At 39.5% G+C, this 14,778-nt stretch overlaps 1 protein-coding gene across 6 annotated transcripts in view; it reads right to left on the reverse strand.

The window, feature by feature from the left end:
- osbpl1a (oxysterol binding protein-like 1A) overlaps positions 1–14,778 on the reverse strand; it is a 37,487-nt gene that overhangs the window by 2,493 nt on the left and 20,216 nt on the right. For 5 of the 6 annotated variants that reach the window (XM_037771220.1, XM_037771221.1, XM_037771223.1 and 2 more), the window contains 13 exons: positions 13,300–13,462; positions 11,072–11,261; positions 8,290–8,365; positions 7,255–7,389; positions 7,017–7,114; positions 6,735–6,917; positions 5,473–5,580; positions 5,143–5,232; positions 3,446–3,572; positions 3,081–3,194; positions 2,094–2,217; positions 1,916–2,006; positions 531–551 (listed from right to left, as the gene is read on the reverse strand). In XM_037771220.1, the coding sequence (XP_037627148.1) occupies positions 531–551; positions 1,916–2,006; positions 2,094–2,217; positions 3,081–3,194; positions 3,446–3,572; positions 5,143–5,232; positions 5,473–5,580; positions 6,735–6,917; positions 7,017–7,114; positions 7,255–7,389; positions 8,290–8,365; positions 11,072–11,261; positions 13,300–13,462 (1,520 nt within the window). The remainder of the gene's footprint in view (positions 1–530; positions 552–1,915; positions 2,007–2,093; positions 2,218–3,080; positions 3,195–3,445; positions 3,573–5,142; positions 5,233–5,472; positions 5,581–6,734; positions 6,918–7,016; positions 7,115–7,254; positions 7,390–8,289; positions 8,366–11,071; positions 11,262–13,299; positions 13,463–14,778) is intronic. The other variant, XM_037771222.1, reaches the window with a different exon arrangement.

A 14,778-nucleotide genomic window follows, 5' to 3' on the forward strand; every position in this document is an offset into this window, starting at 1 on the left:
GGATTCTTCTGCATGAGCTGTGTGAGAGTTTGTAAACGGATGTTTTGATATAAATTAGTTTTGCTGTTGTCGATTCATCAAGACTTCGTTCATGCGAGAAAAACAAACTTTTCTTCAAGAATTCAAGGTAACACGAGGTGAGTAATTTATATTCAAATGATCTTGGGGAGTGAAGTATTCCTTTAACTTTGTATTGTTTTTATCTCTGCTGCATGAAAAGCAAAGAGAGAGCGATGATTAGGGGGAGAGGACCCCTGTGGTGTTTGAGTATTTCCACCAAGTGCCAGGAAGCCGCCATGCTGGTGGAAGGAGAGCAGATTAATCACTTTATCTCCAAACTGTGATTCTATCATCGCTGATTCTCTATCATATCTTAACGGAAAGCAGGACGCAGTCATAATAAGAGAGAGAGAGAGAGAGAGATAAGATTTCAATTTAGGGAATACGAAGTGTTTGGAAACACTCAGACAAGGTCACATGATCACATCACACATTTCTGGCACATCAATCACACAGCGAGCAGCTCTAACCTTGGGCCCAGGGCAGGAATCCTTAACATCAAAGAGAGGATGCAACAGAAAAACAAGTCAGATGAAGAGAAGATGGAGATTTAGCTCCAGCATTTCAAAGCAAACAGAAAGAGATGATAACATCGCAGCGTTAAAGACAGAAACGGTATGTTTTGGCCACAATTAAAACTGCATGTAAAGTAAATGTAAATTAGTAGAGTTAAGCTAAATAAACAGAGGGTAATCTGAGCTGATAATGTTCAACATTTTGGGAAAAAAACATGTTTGTTTTCTTGCTGAGATTCTCATCTAATTCTTGGCAAGAAAGGGGAAAAGTGCACTTCCTTTAAAGACAGAAAACTGCATATAAAGTTAATGAAAATTACACGAATGCCACTTCATTTTAGCAGACTGAACAGAGGGTAATCTGAGTTGATGTTGATGTTCACACTTTTATTGCCATTGTGTTAATATTTCCTTGAACTGACTGGTCAACTGCAGTGATATTTATGTTTAGTGATGTTTCTCAGTGGGGTTGTATGAGGGCAGCAGCAAAACGGATTTTAGACACCTAAAAATATCAGTTTAAGTGTACGCTATATTTAAAATATTTTCACCTCTTAACCTTGCCATCAGACATGATGAACTGATGTTCTCTATGCTCTCTTCAAAGCGACCAGTCTCCATTAACAAAAACGGTAATTTAACATCTCAGAACACGGGAGTTTCTGATCTACAGCTGCCTCGATCAGTTATTTACTTAGTTTAGTTAGTTTGTGTTATTGTGTGACTTTGGTGAATCCAAACTAACTTTTAAAAAAACAGAAGTCACACAATAACACAAACAAACTAACCAATCAAGGCAGCGGTAGACCAGCAACTCCCGTGTTCTGCAATGTAAAATGACTGTTTTTGTCAATGGAGTCTGGTGGCTTTGAAGAGATCATGATAACGGCTTCAGTTCCCCGTCAGAAAGGGCTGTCTGACAGCAAGTTAAATCGGGGAAAATATTCTAAATATAGCGTACACTTAAACTGATATTGACATTTTTAGGTGTCTAAAACCCGTTTTGCTGCTGCCCCCGTCCACAGCTGTACATTGCTTTGCTCCCGTGCTGGTACTCCTGTCTGCTTCTGCAAACTCCATCTACTGTAGGTAATACACTGACTATGGAGAAGTACCTCATACAACCCCACTGAGAAACATCCAAACTGTTTGAGGGTTGTGTCTAGAAGGTAACCCCCAAGTTGCGAAACTCTCGTGAGATGGTTAAGGTTAGGTATTGTCCTCGAATGGTTAGGTTTGGTCGTCGGGCAGCAAGTCTCGCGAGAGTTTTCGCAACTTGAGGGTTACCTTCTAGACATGACCCACTTTGAGTTGTCCATTTTCATCATCACCAAACTCACCTCGTCTTCCATTCTTCATCAGACTTGGAGCGGTTCTTGCGAGCAGCTCTCTGTTTCTCCTCGAGCCTTTTCTTCTCCTCACTGGCGAGGTCTGTTGGAACAATAACATTTTCAGATTGTAGCGAGAGTATGCTTTTTTAAAGATTTTCAGTTCCGGTATGTTGCCATCAATTATTACCGATGTCACCGTTCTCCATGGCTCGTACGTCTGGCCTCAGCCTGCAGTCGGTCGGAGGGATGGCGCCCTCCATCTCTTTACGCAGCTCGTTTAGTTGCATTGCAAACGATGTGAAGCTGTACATCTGCAGTTAAAGACCAATTAGAACATTACAAACACAAAATGCATGCTGATTTTGAAACTGCGCTCCAGTTCAGCTCAATCACTTTATTATCCCAGATGGGAAACTTAATTTGCAGTCAGGCACACAAGATGAAAAGCAAAATACAGAACACCATAATACACAACACAACAATAAATCAATTCTAAATTACATGTGCAAATTAAGTTATTCGGTCTTTCTGTTTCCCTTTTTGAATGACTAATACAGACTACCGCCACCTGCTGGTGCGGAGCGTTATTTCCTCTCACGCAGGCGCAGAACGTACATGCTATCTGGCCGTCGGCTGTAGTCTTTGCGGTGTGTTCAAATGACGACGAACGTGTTCAACAAACACAACGCTTTCACTCAGGAGACTGCTGGTCGTGTCCTGCGCATCACGTTACAATCAGCTTTTCGTTCGTGTTCCGTGTTCCCAATATTCGGCTTCATTTTCTCTGTACAAACGTAGTAGTTTTAAGCCATGTAGTTCTTTCCTAAACCTATACTATAGTGGTTTTGTTGTCTAATCCTAAAGTGACACCAAGGGTAACTAGAGTGATTTTGATGCCGAAAATAAAGTGACACCAAGGGGTGCGACAGTATGTGACGAGTTGGGATGAGAATGTGTTGAGTAGGCCCCTTTTGACCTACATCTATGGTGCTTATACTGACGACAACGCCCATTTAATGGCCTGATAACAGTCTCATCGGGTGCAGCGAAGGAGTTTATACTCCTATTGCTCTTGAACCGGGCTACTTGAGTTTCTAACTCAAAGTGGAGGGGGTGGTTAGTGCAGTCTAATACTCTCTAATGAAAGCTTATCGTGTCAGTTAATCAGACAGACCTCGGTGGAGTTGGCCGGTCTGGGTGCGATCCTCCACAGCAGCTGGCTGCCAGGAATCATCTCCACGGTGTCTGCAGCTGGAGAGGGAACCTCCTCCTGATCCTCACTGCCACCCTGAACACCAGAGACACAATGCTGCATATTAATCACGCTCTCTGTGAGATGCATTATTATTACAGTGTTTATTGATAGAATAACGTTAATTATGGATGTTAGCAGAGATCTCATGATATTATCATTTTTATCTGACTTGAAAATCACTGATATTTTCCATCAACTCTGTCATCAAACTGCATTATTCACACGATGAATCACAATAATAAGCCGATGTGATTCCCTGCTGTTCGGTAGGAGGCAGCTCATACCGCTTTGCTGCTTTTTTTCTCCGCCGCCCCTTTCTTGTCGTTTTTCTTATGCGCTTCGAAGGCGGCGGGGTCAACAACATACAGGCACTCGGTCCACTTCCCATAGAGAGCACACAGCTTCTTTTTACTGTGGAAAACAAACAAACATACATATATAAATATCCTCAGGCACACTAGATTTCAGTCAGACTGCGTGGTGTGTCTGAATATCTCATGGTTGCATGTTTGGTCTTGTTCTCGTGGTCATGCACATGTAATCGTGTCCAGACATTCACACTGAGTCATTGGGTCTGTCTGATTGAACCATCTCATCATGTTAGCTCAAATTTCCTTCATTCTTTTAAATTCCTCAAAAGCTGGATTTGATGCCAATGAATTATTAACTAAATTATCAACTGTTTATTGATAATTAGCATGATTATTTGATTTTGTAATGGGCTCATTTAAACCAAAACGAGACACAAAGCAACTACATAGAGATGCAAAACAGCCAAAAAGAGATTCAAAATTACAACAAAGAGATGCTAAATGACAAAGAAATTCTTTGTAACATAGGTCAACATGTCACAGGATCTGTGCCGCACTTCGCTACTAAGAGTTAGACTTATCCCAACTTTTAGTTTGGCCGCACTTAGCCGCAGAATCAAACGCAGGTATTCATAGACATTGCATGGCTGCTCGCCGCTGCTCTGGTGGTTTTGTTGCCTAGACCTAACCGCCACCGTTTCACTATGTTATCAACGTGCAAACCTTCTGTGTCAAGATACAATGCAATGGGCTGCCCCCTGGGGGGGCTTCTGCCCAAGCAGGAGTATATGACGAGCTGGGATGAGATCACGTCGGAAGGGCTGGGAGCTGAGCAGCGGTTAATGTTTATCCAGGAGCCAAATTATCCGCAGAGGTCTCCTCCTCTCCAAAACAAATGGACCCGGTGATTAAAACCGGTAAATACACTGAACAAAGCAGTCTCACGTTAAACATCAGTGTTTCTCTGATGCTGTTTGGCAACACAGGAGGTCCCGGAGGGGCTGCTGGCCGAGCTGCCACTAACGTTTGCTCAGCTTGTTTCTCTGATAACTTAAGATCCAAACGTCCGATGACTAACATCCTTCACCCGATTAAAATATAGAGTTAATAAAATTAAAAAAAAGTGTAATAATAAAAAGTGTACCCTAAAAATGTGGCATAAAACTGGATATAAAGTCGGGAGATGACGCCATTAACAGGTGACCGAATGAAACGCACCGTTACCTTGATTAAAATTACAGATTTCTCGAGGTTTGAAATTTAAGGATAATGAAAGAAAACAACTCAAAAAAATATATAACAGATGGGTCTAATCATTTTTAGACATTTTAATGCGGAAAAGTTACATATTATACCTTTAAAGTTGGAACTGTGCTCAGGGCATTGACCCCAGCTAACCTACTTACCTGAAGCTTATACTGTATAAACAGATTGCTGAGTGATATTTGTTTTACAATACGGGAGCATGAATGAAGATGTTTAGGAAGGCATCGGCCAGATAAGCTGTATACTCATAGTGTATGTTGCAATATGCATGCAGTATTCACAGAGATAAATAATTCATCGTGTCCACTATTTTCCATCAGCATTCAAGACAAGAATATTAAGTATTTGTACCAAAGACTGCTCATTATTTAAATGACTTTTCTGAGCATCATGTGTCAGCTTACCTTTTATCCAGAATATACCCTTCAACCTTGTGTAGCTCTTTGCCGAAAAGGCCACACGGTTTGAAATTCAGGCAGCATCTTTCACCAGTTCTGGGTGAAAAAAAGGAGAATAAACAACATATAATCCTCTCACTCTCTGCGGGCTGAGTCATACAAAACTTCCTCTTCTGCTTTGTCTGTTTTCCTCCATGTTGGTCAAACTTCCTCAAAAAGTCAACTGTATCAGAACTTTCTTCTACTTGATAAATATGCAAAACATTTATCTATCATCTTTTAATAAATAGTGTCTAATACAAACATTTTACTTACTGAATATTTTGGTCCTCTTACCTGTGGTTGATCACCTCCACATTTCCGTACTGCTCGATCCACAGCTGACCCACGATGATGTTGTGAACACAACATGTAGGATTAGTCCATGTGTAGGCTTCATTGTACCTGGAGATAAAACAAGTATCAGTCTGGTTAACTCACTCTTGTCTTACTCTTAAGGTGAGCAAAACTGTGGGCATGTATTTTTCTATCAAGAGAAATGACACACATAAACCTGACATCCTAGTTAAAGGAGAGGTAATAAATATTGTTGAGAACTTCAAGTATCTGGGAGTAATCGTCGATTCTAACTTTAAAACTTTAACATTAAAAAAGGTCTCCGGAAATGTCAAGAGCTTGTCTAATGGATTTTAGATATTTTAGAAGCCTCTAACTGCTGCTACTCTTAAAGCACTCAGCGATTTTCCTCTACTTATCTTACTGTGCTGGTCCCAGGCAGGTGTGACTACACTCAAAATAATTATACACTCTTTACAAACAATTTGTGGAAATTCTTGATAAAAAAAACAAGGATCTATCATCATTGTACCATCATTCAAAAGTATAATTTATTGACCGATGGCAGATATGTGCGTGATGTTTAAATTAATTCATGGTCTTGGGCCACCACCACTTAAACAATGTGTGTCATTCTGCAGAGACAACGTTAGGGAGACCAGGGCTGAGGTTCAATAGTCTTTTTTCTTAGGAAGGTTCCTAACCGGGTGAAATGACCCGGAAGTATGTACAGTAAGTGGCAGCCATGATAAGAGCTGGTTGAATTCTCTAAATACTACGGAAAGGTGCTTTAGTGCTTCCTTTCTTATCTCCTTCAGGATACACTGGACCATCCTTTAGGAAAGAAAAAAAAAAAAAAGCGGTGTGCCCAGTCGGCCGTCAATAACATCCGTCATCAAGAGAATGGTACAGCATCGAGTGCGGAAAAAAAAAACACGTCACACAAACACAACGTCCACCATTGTGCAAGTACGGTGTGGAATGAAAAAGAAAATATCTTTTCTTTTTTTTAAATGTGCATGTGTGACAAAAGTCTAGAGGCCACTCATACTGAGGAACATTAAAAGAGTTAGAAAACATTTTGTGTAAACCGTGTCAGAGCTCTAGTCAATCAGGTCTATTTGTCTTTTTTAAGAAGAGGAAGAGTTGATTGATATTATAGAAATGTCCCCTCAGGAATTAATAAAGTACCTGCCTACTCTACCGTAGTTTTTTAAGAAAAGAAGCATGCCATCTTTTTTCAATCAACTAGAAGTTCTTACGTGGGCAGCTCCAGCGTGATGATGCCTTTCGGCTCCGCTTCCACACTCTTGCCCCAGAACTTGAGTTTGGGGTAGATGGATCCATGAAACACAAAGTCTTGCTTCAGGCCCTCAGCGTGGAAGGCGCTGACTGGAGGGTGGTGGCTCACCTGCTCCGATATCAGCCTAAAGCCTAGATCATCTCTGGGACCGCAGGGGGAAACAGTTGGGAACGTTAGAGGACGGACAAGTACTTAGTGTATAATCAGTGTTGAAATTGTGCTGTATAATAATCCCATTTACCTGATCAGTTCATAGGTTTCTCCCAGCAGAGGGTTGAACGGTTTACCTGTCCGCTCCCACTGCGACGCCACAGCGGACACCGCAAACGCAGCCACACTCTGCCAACAGCAGAAAAGCACAAACCCCAAATCATCCACACTAACCTCGGTAAGGTATAATCCTGTTAAAATATGTCCATAATTGAGACTATTTCAGTAATGTGCACATGATCAGTCCAGGATGTTCCAGAGCGTACTACCTTCATCCTCTCAATAGAGTCTGAGCAGGCGTTGGCCTGGTGGATGAGGTACGTGTGCTCCATGTACTCCGTCAGACGCTGCAGGAAGCTGAGCGGCTCGTTGAAAATCACTGGCATTGTAATCTTGGAGAGTTCCTAAAATAGACAGGAAGAAGAATTATAATAATGCGCCGAGTGCTTCACATGAAAATGGACATGAGAATGAACACATGGACGGATTACCGAACACCGGGCACAGGCCCAGAGGCCCAACAGGTCAGGGAGCCCCTGGGCCAGAGCCTCGGTTTACTGCCTAGTTACTGCATTCACTAACATTTCTTGTTGGGAAGTCACAAAGAGACACAAAACCACTAAAAAGAGACGTCAAATGACTACAAAGAGATATAAAACAACCAAAAAGAGATGCAAAACAGTCAAAAAGAGATGCAAAATAACTACAAAGAGATGCAAAATGACAGCAAATAGATACAAAATGATTACAAAGAGATGCAAAACAACAACTACAAAGAAATGCAAAACAACCAAAAAGAGATACAAAACAAAAAAAGAGATACAAAACTACAGAGATGCAGAACAACAAAAAAGAGATGCAAAACAACAACTAAAAAGAGATACCAAGCGGCTACGAAGAGATGCAGAGCAACCAAAAAGAGATGTAAAACGACGACAAAGAGATGCAAAACAGCCAAAAAGAGATACAAAATGACTACAAAGAGATGCAAAACAGCCAAAAAGAGATGCAAAACGACGACAAAGAGATGCAAAACAGCCAAAAAGAGATGCAAAATGACTACAAAGAGATGCAAAACAGCCAAAAAGAGATGCAAAACGACGACAAAGAGATGCAAAACAGCCAAAAAGAGATGCAAAATGTCTACAAAGACACGCAAAACAGCCAAAAAGAGATGCAAAACAGCCAAAAAGAGATGCAAAATGACGACAAAGAGATGCAAAACAGCCAAAAAGAGATGCAAAATGACTACAAAGACACGCAAAAGTACTACAAAGAGATACAAAACAACTACATATTCTCACCATCCCAATGCAGTTCCTCAGGATACTCCAAATACTGAAGTCATTTCTTGAAAACATTGGTGCAGGTAAGCTGGCCCTAGAATAAAACACACACACATTAACTCACAGTTGTATTAATACAAACCTTGAAGAAGTAATTACTTCTTCAAGGTTTGTAAGATGCATTGACTTTGTGCTATAGTGCTCTAAAAATAGACACTTTTCATCAGAGTAAATGTACCAACCAGACATATAATAGCTGCAGGCATCATATCTTATTCAAGTGAATATAGTCAACAAAAGCCATGTAATGTATTGTATGACATACTGGAACAAAGCCCAGAGAGACCGGCGGGTGTCAGTGATGGTAAAACAGGCCTGGAATCATCCATCAGCAGCACTTATATGTTGTTAGTCCAACAGATACAATGGACCAACCAGGTTAAACTGGTTAAACTGGACATACATCAAATTGGAGTTTGGACAATATACTTAACCCTTATGCATCACTAGGGACATTTTTGGCTTTTTATTTTCTCTATAATTTTGTTTATGTTAATACATATGAATTACATTTAAACAAGGATGAGTTTTTTTTTTCTTCTTTTGGAAGTTCAACCTCGGCTCGTACAATAAGTCTGTAATAAACTGTGCAGCCAAAATACACTCAGACCATTGAAGTAATAATCTCAAAGATTTTCATTTGAATAAATGTCTGTTAAGTCACTTTCTATCGCCGAATGAGGTAGCACGTTGATTATTGAGCCTAGAGCCCGCTGATAAAAGTATTACGAACTGGGTGTCTGGGGAAAAATCACAAAACTGTCCTCATTGAAACCACAATGTCTGATCCGAAGGCCATTACAGCATAAAATAATGCATTCTGTTATATCAGGCTTTCAATCTAGAGCCCTGAAAACTAGTTTTTACTATTTTCCACCACATTGTGATATTGTTCTCATGTTTGCCCTTCGGGGCTAATACATGCTATTTTCAGTGTTTGAAGCAATCCAACAATTCTTTTTAAAATTATTTTTATTTTACCTTTATTTGACCAGAAATCAAAATCATTGTTAACGCTAATCATTGACATATCCCAGAATGTGAATAAATAAAAATTAAAATTCCCTCTAGTATTTAATATACAGAAAATAATTAAAGTGTCTTTTCTTTCTTTTCATAAAAACAACAACAGTGGCATCATGTAAACAAATTCACATTTAAATGAGGTCAAATTCTCAAAATTAATGAATATTCTGTAGTTACGATCCGGACTGATGTTGGTTAAAATATTTAACTCAGTGAAAGTGGAAAATAATATTAATATATAGTGTTTTATAGCAGTTTTTAGTTCAGTTCCTTTTTTTAAATGCATCACAATCAATGTTGTTGCTAAGCATTGACATCCCAGACTGTGAAAAGGGAAAAATAAAGATTCCCCTTAGCATTTAGTATACAGAAAATAATTAATGTTTGTGTTTCTTTTCTTTCTTTTCATAAAAAACAACAGTGGCAAACAAATTCACATTTAAATGGTTAAAATTCTCAAAATTAATGAATATTTTGAAGTTACCATCAGAACTGATGCCGGTTAACACATCTAACATAACAGTTGCATTATGTAAACAAACTCACATTTAAAGGGTTACAATTCTGAAAATGAATTATTATTTGGTAGTTATGATCAGGACTGATGTTGGGTAAAATATTTAACTCAGTGAAAGTGGAAAATAATATTAATATATAGTGTTTTTTACATTTTTGTGCTCTTAGGAACAAGTGGGATTTTTTTTTCTAAATCTGACACCGCACAAAAAAAATAAATTAAAAATGACATATCCCAGACTGTGACAAAGTAAAATAAAAATTACCCCAAGCATTTAGTATACAGAAAATAATTTAAAGAAAATAAAAATAATTAATTTATACAAGTTTTAACTTAAGTGAAAGTGGAAAATAATAATAATAAATTGTATTTTTCTAGCACTTTTAGGAAGGGGACATTTTTGTCCCCTACAGTAAATTTGACACTGCACAAAAATGCATCATACTGCTAGCATTTAGTATACAGAAAATCAAATTATTTAGTGTTTTCTTTTTTATAACAACAGTGTCATTATTTAAACAAACTGGCATTTAAAGGCTTTAAATTCTGAAAATGATGTAGTTATTAAATTATTTAACTCAGTGAAAGTGGAAAATAATATCAATATATCAATTTAAGTTTCATTCAGTTTTTGATGCAGACATTTTTGTCCTCTGAGGACATAAGAGCAACTTTTTTAAAGTGAGGCAGAAGGGTCAAAATTACAATAATAAAGCATTTAAGCCGTGTGAAAAATAACATAATAATGAAATTTAAATCCTGCACTCCAAAGCTGCCTGGAGGGATTAACCAACATGGGATCATACTGCAGCCGGATAGACTGATTATTGCATTACACTGTGACCTTATCAATATTTAACAGAGCTCAGTTCTTTCAATACAACTCTTTCTTTTTCCTTCACCGGGCTGACTCTAAATTATTCACACTACGACGTGGAAAGACCCGAGGGAGGACATAAAAATGAAAAAAACAAAGACTGTTGGGGAACACTCTCACAGCAGGTTTGGGGAAATAAAACATCCTGATACTGTTTATCAATGAGATATTTACAGCGAGAAATAAACTGCATCAGTAATAGTCGGCTGTGAGGAGACGGGCCCTTTGTTGAGTTTGTTCCTTTTGATGAGAGGTGGATTAAAGCTCAGGGGGGTCGGCGGTCCATTTAGGAAACCGTGGGGGCATACAGCACCGCTGACCTATGCTTTGCGATCCCGTTGGGTTGAGCCTCATCCTTGTCACCATGGTGATCCTCCTGCAACATGCCGGCGGGGCTGCCGCAAGGGCTGCTTAATAACATGACAGAGCCTTCGTCCTCCTCCTCGTCCTCGTCAAAGGAATGGCTGGCCACCGTCTCAAAGCCGCTCAGGGAGATCTCCGAGCCCGATTCTGAGGTGGACACACAGAGACAATTCAAACTCGCTGTTCAAACTGGTAGAAGAAGAAGAAAATGTTAAAAGAGCGGTGCGTAGGATTTAGTGGCTTCTAGTGGTGAGGTTGTGGACCGCAACCAACTGAGTTCCCGTCCACTCACTCCTCCCTTTCCAAGTGTGTCAGAGAACTACGGTGCAACTACGGTGCAACTACGGTGTAACGTGAATGTCTCTCTCTAGAGCCAGTGTTTGGTTGATCTGTTCTGAGCTACTGTAGCAACATGGCGGTGCCACATGGTGGAGCAACATGGCGGACTCCGCGGATTGGACACGCTCCCTATGTAGATATGAAGGGCTCATTCTCCCACATCTTCCTTCATACAGCGACCGAGCAAACTCTGGTGAATAGAGCACGAAAAATTGTCCAGATATACTATGAGCTCTATTACATAGAGTGAGTGATATCAACTAACTGTCCGTTACTGTCAACGTCGATTTTTTACCAATGAAAATAGGTTGGAGGTAAGCAAAAGTTTGCATAAATAGAGCAGGGCGAGCGTTTTTTCAAACAATCGACACGTCGCTTTGCTTGTTCACTGATGCACGGAGCAGGTTGGGACATCTTCATTCGCTCGTTCGCATCGTCTCCAGTTAGGAAGAGGTTTAATGCCGAAAACACACCGGAACAGTGGCGAAGAGTGGCCTGCAGCGAGCTGCCATGTAATGTCTCAAAGCTGTGGCCTTTTTAATTTCTGTGGCGAAGTGCTGCCACAGAGAACCCGCAGCTAATCAGTTAACTGTGCGAGCCACACTTCGCCTCAGCTAATGAAAACACATAAATCCCCCTAAATCCTACACACTGGACTTTTGAAGGACATACAATAAAATTAACTTCATCCAGTACTTGTGGATATCTCTTATAGTCTGATAATAAAGCTAGTGTCTACACATGCATGATAGCAATTAAATGATCAGCCTGATATGTTGATATGCTAATATGCCGATATGCCGATATTAGCTTAACTCACATATTTCGGTGTCGGTGTATTAATTAATTAATAAATTTTTTTAAATTCAATTTTAAATCAATAACATTAACATTACAAATGAAGAATGGGACAATAACATAAATTCTGAAAATGTAATTGCTGTATGTAACATATCTAATAAAGAAATGTAACAGTAAGTAAACTATATAATAAAAAAAATTGTAATAAAATAAATTTAGAGGGGACTTTTGAAGAAGCAAACTATGAGAAATACAAACACTTAAAGTAGCAGTAGGCAGAATACTTTTGGCATCATTGGGCAAAGTATTGTTAGTCGAATAACACTCTTGATTTAAAGACAAAGAATCACACAAAAGCACCACTTTAAATGAGAAAAGTGAGAAAAATAAAATATAAAAAGTGGAATTTTTCTCACGTCTACTTTAATACGATTAGTTTTATTTATCTAATTAAGTATTTGTTTTTCTTTTTTAGTCATTTCATGATTATAATTTAATTCACTGTGGACTGCTATACAAATAAGCAAACAAATCTATAAAATATTATTCACAAAATAATTATTCACACTCTGGAACAATGAATGCAGATCAGCCTCGACACCTCCGTGTTAACTTCCTGTCATGTATAGATCTGGTTACACAAGGTGCCAAAACAATAGCATCACATTAGATAAAAGGTTTCCTTGTTACAGATGAAGCTTAAAAATATAGAATAAATAAAAACAAATACAAACTCCTGTAAAATATTCTGTTTTGTAGCCGTTTTGTTCAGTTTTAAATGTTACTAAAACCATGCAGGTTTCTCACACCAAACACACTCATTCATGTGAAAAAAGGCTTCAAGTTATTTCAACACAATCAGGCAACACCTTTGCTTACGTCACGCTTGAGGAGCGGCAAACCGAATACCAAAGACATTCACCGGCGGGAGAAAAAAAAAAAAAGGTATTCCAGTGTCCTAAAGGTGAATGACAGAGCAGTGAGTGTGAGAACAGAATCTCTTGCATCTCCTGACCCGAGCGTGTTTGAGAACTTGTCAACTCACCAGACACGGCGTCGTGGAACTCATCCTCACTGAGGGCACTCCGCGGCGAAGATCCCTTGACGACGGATTGCTCAAGTTCGTGGTGCTCGGTGGCGAGAGTCTGCAGCGCTTCAGAGAGGATCTTGTTCTTCTCTACCTCCTGCTCCAATTTCAGACTGCGCACCTGAGCTCGCCACACACAAACACACAAACACACACACAGAGACAGTAGACTAATCACTCATAGAAACATTTGATAAGTGAAGAAGTGTTTTCATGGCTTCCAACATTTTATTCTGACTCTCGTTACAGAGAGAAGACAGAATGTGTGTGACTATCAGACCGGCTGTGATGCAGATAAACAGGCCGTTGACTGACTGATCCTCCCCTCTGCAGCGTCCTATCATTATCAGACCCACGGATAGAGAGAGACAGAGACAGAGATGGAGCTGAGAGGGACGAGCCATGTTTATCTGTAATGGAGGACAGCTGCCTCGACGCCGAAGCGTCTCAAATGGCCTGCCGGAGAACATGACTCCCGTGGAGGAGAAGGGCTCAAATGACGGGGTAATGGAATCAGATATAAACCATTAAGCAATCCTCCCTTTTACACACTAGTGTTGATAATATGAAGATATTTCTTTTTGAAATTCTGTTTCCACTGATAGTCTGACAAATGTGTAAGCTTGGAGACTGTCAAAGAAACAAAATTGATCGTTTATGATCATCTACAAGATGGTAACCAGGACCACAACAGGCAAAGTGAAGAGGGGCAGGCCGTTCTCATACACCGTTCATAGCTATAACTACAAAAACTAATGCACTGTAATTCGTATATATGCCACAAAATCAATTTGTATGTAATCCACATATCGTGAACCAGGAAGTATAAAGAGCGACAAACGCTGCATAGGGAGGAGGTCGGGCGGATGAGTGGGTCAAAAAAACGTTCACCCAGGAGACCGATGTTCGTATCCCGTGTGAAACCAGAAATCAATGTTGATTTATTTGTCACATAACTTCGGTACTTAAGTTTCACCACTTCCGGAGTTATTTTAACCCAAACAACGATCTTTTCCTAAACCTGAGTAATTTTGCTGCCTAAACCTAACCAAGTCGATCATTTCCTTAACTTAACCAAGTAGTTTTGTTGCCTAAACCCAACTAAGTCGATCTTTTCCTAAACCTTACAAAGTCGATCTTTTCCTAAACCTAACAAAGTCGATCTTTTCCTAAACCTAACTAAGTCTTTTTTTTGCCTAAACCTAACGAAGTCCATCTTTTCCTAAACCTAACTGAGTTGATTTTTTCCTAAACCTAAGTAGTTTTGTTGCCTAAACCTAACCAAGTTGATCTTTTCCTAAACCTAACTAAGTAGTTTTGTTGCCTAAACCTAACAAAGTCCATCCTTACCTAAACCTAACTGAGTTGATCTTTTCCTAAACCTAACTAAGTAGTTTTGTTGCCTAAACCTAACGAAGTCCATCCTTACCTAAACCT

This window comes from Sebastes umbrosus, chromosome 5, assembly GCF_015220745.1.
Source record: "Sebastes umbrosus isolate fSebUmb1 chromosome 5, fSebUmb1.pri, whole genome shotgun sequence".
Taxonomy (NCBI): domain Eukaryota; kingdom Metazoa; phylum Chordata; class Actinopteri; order Perciformes; family Sebastidae; genus Sebastes; species Sebastes umbrosus.